The following is a 9506-nucleotide window of genomic DNA, read 5'->3' as shown; positions in this document are numbered from 1 at the left end:
CGTAGAAGAAATAGCGTTAATGACAGAGGTCTGAAATTGCCGTCACTTTTCTTTCACAGCTCTCATTAGCAACAACAATACTATCGCTCAGTATCTAATAATGCATGGGGAAGGGATATCTATACCACACTCCTCTAGGCCTCAAGCAAACAGCTAGACTTTATGCTCCTACCCTCGTGGTCTGTATCATATATCATACTGCACTTACACATCGCTGAGAACTCACTAAATCTACCGATGACTCGGCAGCAAAAGAGTTACCAGCCTTGATTCCATAGTACAACTGTGAGGGTCAACAATTGCGATTTATTTTTACATTCTGAATTTCTGCTCTTCTTAAAGTGGACGTCCTCCAGTAAATTTAACTTTTATCAAGACAAAGTCACAGTATGTCGGACAAAAAAATCTAAGCTGTTCTTTTGACTTTGTTGTTTTAAAATAAAGCCCGAACCAACATTCATGCACTTTGTGAAATGCACATTCACGACGTAATGGTACTTTTTCAGCGTTCTGAGTGTAGTCAGTGTAATAGCAATGGTTCGGAATGAAAATATCAAATTTGCTATCTATAAACGTCAGGGACAAGTATATGTTTTGAAAGTACAAGACATTTAAGTCTATTCAGCCTAAAAAAAGATATCTTTACTTTTGACCATATCATCTTCATTCCCTTTCAATTCAGTCATCTACAAATCACTGTAATGAATCATTACATTACTCTTAATACTTTTCTGGTTTTCCGCATTGGTGATGACGGTACTCTACCTTTGTACTCGATTCTATACGCATCATCAAGTCTGAATGTAGCATTGGTGATGACGGTACTCTACCTTTGTATTCGATTCTACGCATCAAGTCTGAATGTAGCATTGGTGATGACGGTACTCTACCTTTGTATTCGATTCTACGCATCATCAACTCTGAATGTAGCATTGGTGATGACGGTACTCTACTTTTGTACTCGATTCTACGCATCATCAACTCTGAATGTAGCATTGGAGATGACGGTACTCTACTTTTGTACTCAATTCTACGCATCATCAACTCTGAATGTAGCATTGGTGATGACGGTACTCTACTTTTGTACTCGATTCTACGCATCATCAACTCTGAATGTAGCATTGGAGATGACGGTACTCTACTTTGTACTCGATTCTACGCATCATCAAGTCTGAATGTAGCATTGGTGATGACGGTACTCTACTTTTGTACTCGATTCTACGCATCATCAACTCTGAATGTAGCATTGGTGATGACGGTACTCTACTTTTGTACTCGATTCTACGCATCATCAACTCTGAATGTAGCATTGGTGATGACGGTACTCTACTTTTGTACTCGATTCTACGCATCATCAACTCTGAATGTAGCATTGGAGATGACGGTACTCTACTTTTGTACTCGATTCTACGCATCATCAACTCTGAATGTAGCATTGGTGATGACGGTACTCTACTTTTGTACTCGATTCTATGCATCAAGTCTGAATGTAGCATTGGTGATGACGGTACTCTACTTTTGTACTCAATTCTACGCATCATCAACTCTGAATGTAGCATTGGAGATGACGGTACTCTACTTTTGTACTCGATTCTACGCATCATCAACTCTGAATGTAGCATTGGAGATGACGGTACTCTACTTTTGTACTCGATTCTACGCATCATCAACTCTGAATGTAGCATTGGAGATGACGGTACTCTACTTTTGTACTCGATTCTACGCATCATCAAGTCTGAATGTAGCATTGGTGATGACGGTACTCTACTTTTGTACTCGATTCTACGCATCATCAAGTCTGAATGTAGCATTGGTGATGACGGTACTCTACCTTTGTACTCGATTCTATACGCATCATCAAGTCTGAATGTAGCATTGGTGATGACGGTACTCTACCTTTGTATTCGATTCTACGCATCAAGTCTGAATGTAGCATTGGTGATGACGGTACTCTACCTTTGTATTCGATTCTATGCATGAATGACATGCTGTTATTTCAAAGTGTACGATATACTTAAAATTAAGAAAGTGCAAATTTATACGGAGCTTTGATAACAATATTCTTAAAATAACACGACTGGAACTAATTTGGGATAATTGGATCTTTACATTTTTCAAATTTCTCAACAATGTTAGGTGCCCTATAGCTGAATGTCTTAATATTACAAATTACTCATAAAAACAAGTGTGTGACGTGAAAAAAGCAGATTAGCTTACATTTGCAGATTTTAAAGACATTACTTCGCCATCTTATTATCCCAAATTAGTTCCAATCGTGTTAAATTTTAAAATGCATTCCTCGCTATTTGTCAATGCCTTGCAGGAAATCACGCGAAATTTGTGATAGCAGACTTCAAATTCAAGCTGTGACTTTATACCATATGTCACTCCAGTTCAGGTATCAGTTCTGTACTTCAGAGTGGGTCAATTGTAACACGTATTTCGCTTTGTAAATGTGACTTGGTTTTTTTTCCAAGTCGGCTACTGTGTCTCATGGTTGCGCCTTCAATATAGAACAGATCTAGACTTGGTTCAAGTCTGTGATTTGTGAATGTTTGAATGGAGTGAACGCAATGATTTGTATTTTTCTTTCATGTGAAACGCACGCGTGAGTGGACGCGATGAGTAGGGTGAATGCGATGAGTAGGGTGAACGCGATGAGTGGAGTGAACGCTATACAGCGGAGTTTCACCCGGAATCCGGCAGAAACTAACTCACTACTGCGCAGACTCAAACGTGACGCATTCAGTCGCTTGGAAAACCTGGCGTGAGCTGCCAAATTCCGGATAGGTTTGTACGAAATAGGAGAGACACAAGAGAAACTATTATAAATTATTTTATTTTTTTAAAATTCACCGACTTGAACCAAGTCTAGAACAGATCTTAATCCAATTGGACATCACCAAGTATGCACAGCATCTGTTCTCCCTTCTCATTGGTCACCGTCGTGTTACCATGGTAACGTCCCTAGTTTAGAAAGGGAAATAGAAAATTATGACTGAGGAAATGATATTAAACGTTGGTTTTATTGATTAGACAGGAAGATCAAATACAAGTACAAATGCATTTTGGTATCCCCGACAGATTATATGTCATATTCTAATTATTTAATGATCATCATGTTATGTTTCTCTGGCAGATTAAAAGCAGAGTCGCGTCTAAAATATCATCAAATCGCTGAAAACTGAAATTCGGAAAGCTAAAAAGAAGGACAGCAAATATGTTGAGATTGGCCAAAACTATCATACCAACATTCGATGAAACAACCAGTCAGAGTATATTCAATACCCGGTTTTCAAGAGAAGGGAAATGAATATCTGTTTAAGTATTCTAAATTTACTCATTTTTGCATTGACATTTCCGCATTTTGAAAAGTGGTTGTGCAGATAATGATGAGTAATATTTAAAAGTGACAGCTTTGAAAGCACGCTTCCTGGCAATCACAGTGGAAATAAAGACCAGTAGGTCCCTTTGCATAATGTATACTCACCTTCTGGACGTACTTTCCTCTGACCTGGGCACTGGTACTGACATGGATTTTTTCTGTGTATGGAAAGAAAGAGCAGAGATTTGTGGCATTAGAATCAATCCTCAAGATTGACACCATAGATTTATATTGTCCTGATTTGCACCCAACAGTTACCGTCAGTGACGTAATTATTTACTAGCATTGTTGAAATAACTGATCATATCTTTCCGTCCTCCACACACAGCCTCAAAACTTCCAATTTAGCATTCTTGAAGGATGGATGAAGGAAGAGTTGACGATAAACTTTCTTGTCGATTGTCCCATAATGCATTGCTGAGGCCGTTTCAGATTCTGCATACGAACTTGAAACAATACATGGTGTTTTTGTTGTATACACATTGTGTCCTATTCTTGCATGATTTTTTATCACATTGTATCGAATTGTATCACATTGATCGCATTGTATAACAATGTTCTCTGTTCCAGTAATAGCTTCCATGATGTTCGCGACAAAATGTATCGATCTCATGTACTCATACTATTGCTGGGATAAGCGTTTGGTTGGGGGCAGGCGATGCCGTTGGCATGGCCTTTGACTTTGCTTTGCCTGTCAGCCTCCTACCCCTATAGCTTTTCCCAACAATGACTCAAACAGGGAAGCCAGAATAAACTAACAAAACAAGAAACAAACAAACAGACAAATCAACGAAAAATAAATGCTCAACAAATAAATAAATGTATGAGAAAACATAAAATTGAATAAGAATTGAAATAATTGACTGAAAAACACATGTAATAATATTCACGATGCGACGTCAGTACAGACAGCTCCGTGGCACTAAACTCCAGTCAGTAAGCTTTGCAGTGATTCTGACTTCGCATTTTGAATATGCTGCATGTGTTGTTCAGGCAATTATTTCAATTTTTATTCATCTTTTCGTTTATTTATTTTTTTGTTTGTTTTTGTTTATCCTGGCTACCCTGTGATAACATAATAACCCTGTGGGCTAGGGTAACGTCAGCCACGAATGCAATAAGTTACCCACTCTGACACGAAAAGCATCATGGGACGGGTAAGCGAACTCTACTTACCCCCTTTCTTGATGGGACAGATTTTGTACTCCTTGGGAATCAATTTGCAGAAGAATATCGTTGTATCTAAGATGAGATACTCGTTAAAGTAGATGATTGGCTCAGCTGTGCCTGTCCTCATGTCATGAGCTGCAAAATAATCGCGAAATGTTGAAGATGTTATATAGTTCTAATTGTTTGCTAAAATAGATATGTTCATATACGTGCACAAAAGTCTGTTGGCTTATTGACATTATAACAGAACAAACCGAAGGAATAATCTACAGCAGAGTCTGTCGCGCTAAACTTCAACCGTAACTAGTGTCGCGTATAGCTTGTATGGTGATTACAAAACCTGTACTCTACGCAAGCCTGTGATGAAATAAAAAATTTCATAGTGTTAGTTTTTTGAAAATCCAAAATTTAATATTACACCACAAAGTAAATAGAGTTAAGACAGGAATGGCAGCCATTTTTAATTTCAAATATCGCAAAATGTTGAGTAATTTGTTTCGATGTTCCAAACTTTGCACGTGCCTCTCAATTTTTATTGTTGATTTGTTAAGATAATGGATGAAAGTGTCAATCACGAAAATCTCAGCAAAAGTTTAAGGCTTTCACTTTCGAGGCACATAAGCTCACTACCTAGAGGTAGAATATGCCTCGGGACAAATAATTGGACTAAATTTTTTGCCATACTTTTCTTATCTACCACTTTTGGGGACTCATTTTAAAGCTCTCTGAGTAAGAAAAATGTTTATCGTCGTAGTCGTTCGGATGTCGAAAACTTAACGTTTTCACATGGCCATTTTGAATTTCAAGTATGGGTTTATTATATAGGCAATTTGTTTATCTGTCACCAAACTTGGAACGATGGCCCTTTATTCTTGCTTGTGTAAGACATTGGTCGAACTTTTCAATGAGGAAAATTTGAGCAAAAGTTTATAAGTCTTTCACTTTCGTAAACAAGGTCATTTTGAAACGATACCGGTGAAGTTGCATACGTCTTAGTCACAATAGCAATGGCCACAGGTAAGCTTGGCTGTATAGTTATTCAGCGCTTGCGCACTCTGAAAAAAGACATCTGTTTACGATGTGTCGTAACAACTTGCAACGGCTTGCAACTATAGACATTAAATATTTTTAAGAATGCATAGATGAGGGATTGCGAATAATCCTCGTTCTCATATTTAATATTGTTCGTCATTTACAGTTACAGAAGGTTCAGTACAAATATTCAAATGTGTCACCATGACGTCATACCTGCAGTTGCATCAAAAGTGAAGTTGTATGTCTGTCCTATTTTCAGAGGTCCCTTTGGTGTCCAACCATACTTGAATTCTTCAGCTTTACCGCCTACAGACACAATGTTCAACAAGGCATTGACATTTGACGAATGATTCAAATTCTCTTTAACTGTTAGTACAAACTAATCATAAACAATTCACTCTTTGACCTTAGTGTCAAATGTATCCCCAAATGTCCCTAATACTCGAATTTTTTGGCAATCAGGCCGAAAGTTTGAAAAAAATAATGTTCTTGTTCACTAATTAAAAGCGCTGTAGGTTGACATTTATAGGTAATAGGGAAGAATAGCAAAAAATGAACCACTTTACTTTCGTTTTGACTTCCGCATGGAAGAAAATTGCAGATCTTGAAGTCAAGAAAAAGAGAGACACTGACAACCGAAATGTTAGCAGATACATTCCAATCAGATCATTCTCTGCCCGCCAACAAGACATGTAGGTGACTTAAACTTACCACAGTTCTTGAATTCCTGTTTCGGTCCTGTCTCTGGTACGGTCATATCAGGCGATTCTTTCCTTATGTAGAAAGGACCGAAAACGATCCCAGTTTTCTCGCTAACCACCTGTTTATCGATAAACACTTCGATATCTTCAGCGATGACACTGAGTGTAAACGCCAAGCAGGTGAAAGCTAGCCACTTGAATACCATCATCGTGCATGCGTCGCGTTTCGGTGCCACAGTATATAAGCACAACCTGGCAAGCCGTCAACCACGATATACAGTACTAAATATACCAAAGCAGGTGTGCAGAGATTTGACGCAAGGCGTTAAGCTAGCGTCTGAATCCAAGGCGGTACAGGACACGAATTCAGCACTACGGTTCATAAATGTGTCTGCCGGCCAACAGAATGAATCAGAGGCTATGGTTCAGGCGTTGCCGGACTTCCCCATTTTCTATTTATAAACATCCTTTAGAGCATTTTTACTTCCGCCTTTTACAGAGCGTCGATACCAACAATAGAGGTACAACCAACCTAGGAGAATCCAAACAATTACACGACGGACCTGTGAAAAGTCTCACAAGTGTTTTATTTTTCCCTTTTCGTCAATCGTGGAGGACAAAATCTAGTATTCATGGTTTATATAATTGCTGACAGATAAATGTAATTGGCGGTACAGGTATCATAAAAATTAACAGCCGACTTAAAGATGTTCAATCTTGTCTTCAAAAGATTATGCAACGGATAAAGCGAACGGAATGGCAGTTCAAACAGCGCTCCTCACGTTCATGGTACTAGTGTACCTCAAAAGAGGAAGAGGAAACTAGGAAGTGACTTTCTTAATATTTTTATACGGATAAGTGCCGCTCATGTTTAAAACATGTGCTAATTTATACTCCAAAAATGACATATTATAATCAGGATATTCCAATCAAAATTATACTAAAATCCTCATAGACAAAAATCGCAAAGGGTTTATCATTCGGGGTCATCCAAGGACATCCACCGTTTTATTGCCGATATTGACAAACACAATATTGCCGCAAATCTAAGACTTTGAGGACGCATGTATGTATATAAAGAAGAATGGAAAATACGACGCTCAAATACACATGGTGGTGTACTAGGCGATAACTAGACCACTCCATCCCTACCCCACCCCACCCCTTGGACGCTTCGTTTACTGTTTGAGCTCTTTAGGAATTAGTGGGGATGATCAGATAAGAGGATGGCTCGCTCAAACCTTTTAGCTATTTTTTTACAGGCTGAAAAAGTCAATTTTCATTTTTGTCGATCGTGATACAGTTCAAGCATATCCTGCAATAGCGAGGGTCGACGACAACGCATTTTTGCATAATGTGCGTGGTTCCAGACCTCTCTGAATAATATCTCCACTGGCCTCCATCGTAGCTTTCAATTACATATAATTATTTCTAATTAAGAATGTTGAATGGCTGAAATCATACCTTAAAAGGCATTTAGAATTCCATGCGTACTCGGAGTTGAGTATTTATTAAAGGAGAGTGTAACTCCTGGGACAGATATTCATACCTCAAATTTTCGCAATACTTTATTGGTCCATACCAGTTGTTTGGTTTCATTTTGAAAATATTACAGTACATTTATAAGTAAACATTTGAGCACCTTTTTTTTTGAATAACAAAAATTTAACTTTTCCTCTGAAAGTCAAGACCAGCCATTGCGAATGTCAAATATAATTAAAAGTAATATATTTACATAGTCCAAAATTTTGCATGCTGACCAAATTTCCTTTTTTTATTTTAGAAGCCACCGTAAGATTGAAAGCTGCCAAAAAATAAATTGTGCTGGTCCGATATCATGGTTTTCAAAAATAGGGTAGGTATAGGTCGGCAGGGATTTTTTTCCAAAATATTTTTATTTTCAAATATGCATTTTTCAGGGGTTCGGGGGGGGGGGGGGTGTCAAACACTGGCCACATTTCCAGAAAAATGTATCGTACATATAAAAGGAAAAAAAACAAAGATTCCTCGTTCAAGCAAAAATCGAATGCTAAATAACGTACGCGTGCTTTTATGGGTTTTTTCTTTCTTTTTTTCTACTTCCGTGTTTATGTAGCTCTAAAAAATTTAGGGTCGGCAGGTAAAAAATAGAGTAAGTCTGGTTATCGGAACAGCACAATTTTTTTGTTCGGCCTAAGTTAGAGTGTAGTTTTTAACTTTAAATTTGGTGGTGAATCCTACTCTCAATGTGCTTTTTTGAACCACTGAGGCACATCATTTTGGAAAATGGCGGTAGGACGAGGGCAGGCCTTACAACTCCCTGGGATTAATGTTGTCTTCAGTGGTATCTCATCGTAGTCGTGTCTTTAGGATAATTAAGCTTTTGACTTTTAACATAGGCCCTAATTTTCTAACGTTTTCTGGACATGTTGACTTTCATCATTTTACGAGTGTCAAAAATGAAAACTTTTGTGTGTAGATTCAAAATAGAAATATGAATTTTGTACTTATACTTGATAATGGCCACACACAAAAATTTTGCTTAATATTAAGAATAATTTCGAAAATATACCGCCAAGGACACTATGTGCTCGCATTAGGTTTGAATTGGTCCATTCAAGAAATATTTAAACCAGAAAAACAAGAATGACAAAAGCAAATAAGGTCTCAAACTTAGGTACTGGAGGTCATCTTTAGGAACATGCATATCAACTTCTATAGCAATAGGACAAGCAGATCCAAAATATATAAGCAAATGTCAACAAAAACTCAACGAGAGAAGGCTTGACAAAAAGAAAAGTTGGGAGAGTGGGGAAAAAATTAAGAGTGGGGGAAAAATGTACAAAGGATCTGGTAAAAAAGTAATGCTACCTCATCAATCTTCTAGACCCTACCTCGTCCTGCATATCAATGTTCCACCCCTTGGTATTGACCATGTTTACTTAGTCACAACGGCCAGATGGCAGGAAATGTATTTACAACCTTGGGGATTTTTTAATTGATGCTACGAGTGCTATCATTCGAATGTAAACAGCACTTAAGTTCGTTATAGATAGTGAAGTGCCTTCCACTGTGGGGGATATTAATGACATCTGGAATTATCCTGGATCCAAATTTCTCATCAGTTCTCATGTGTCTTACATGGAAAAGTTGCAAAATTTGGTCAGCAAGGAAAAAAATACCGTCAATGACACTGTAGCTCCAATCCTGGACTATTTAGTGTTTGTTCTCTGGTC

At 37.9% G+C, this 9506-nt stretch overlaps 1 protein-coding gene across 2 annotated transcripts; it reads right to left on the bottom strand.

Annotated features, from left to right (window-relative positions):
- Positions 1–286: 286 nt before the first annotated feature.
- Positions 287–6721, bottom strand: LOC139148469 (uncharacterized). Of its 2 annotated transcripts, XM_070719932.1 has the most exons (6): positions 6302–6721; positions 5804–5896; positions 4562–4690; positions 3491–3543; positions 2885–2967; positions 287–2523 (listed from the first exon to the last, which is right to left on the bottom strand). In XM_070719932.1, coding segments are annotated over exons 1-6 (558 nt in total). In that variant the 5' UTR covers positions 6501–6721; the 3' UTR covers positions 287–2522. The 2 variants fall into 2 exon arrangements, with proteins under 2 accessions (XP_070576033.1, XP_070576032.1); XM_070719931.1 differs by lacking the exon at positions 287–2523 and having other exon boundaries at positions 2821–2967.
- Positions 6722–9506: the final 2785 nt, after the last annotated feature.

Source organism: Ptychodera flava, chromosome 13 (genome assembly GCF_041260155.1).
Source record: "Ptychodera flava strain L36383 chromosome 13, AS_Pfla_20210202, whole genome shotgun sequence".
Classification (NCBI taxonomy): domain Eukaryota; kingdom Metazoa; phylum Hemichordata; class Enteropneusta; family Ptychoderidae; genus Ptychodera; species Ptychodera flava.
The sequence above is the reverse complement of the archived record's forward strand: the minus strand, read 5'-3'. Positions and strand labels throughout refer to the sequence as shown.

What these genes read in the sequence shown, in the direction of transcription:
- LOC139148469 (XM_070719932.1), bottom strand. Translation starts at nt 6,500, where the DNA reads ATGATGGTATTCAAGTGGCTAGCTTTCACCTGCTTGGCGTTTACACTC. An exon ending in ACAGGAATTCAAGAACTGTG is followed by an intron (nt 5,897 to 6,301) that starts GTAAGTTTAAGT and finishes TTGTGTCTGTAG; the next exon opens with GCGGTAAAGCTGAAGAATTC. An exon ending in GAGGAAAGTACGTCCAGAAG is followed by an intron (nt 2,968 to 3,490) that starts GTGAGTATACAT and finishes TTTCTAAACTAG; the next exon opens with GGACGTTACCATGGTAACAC.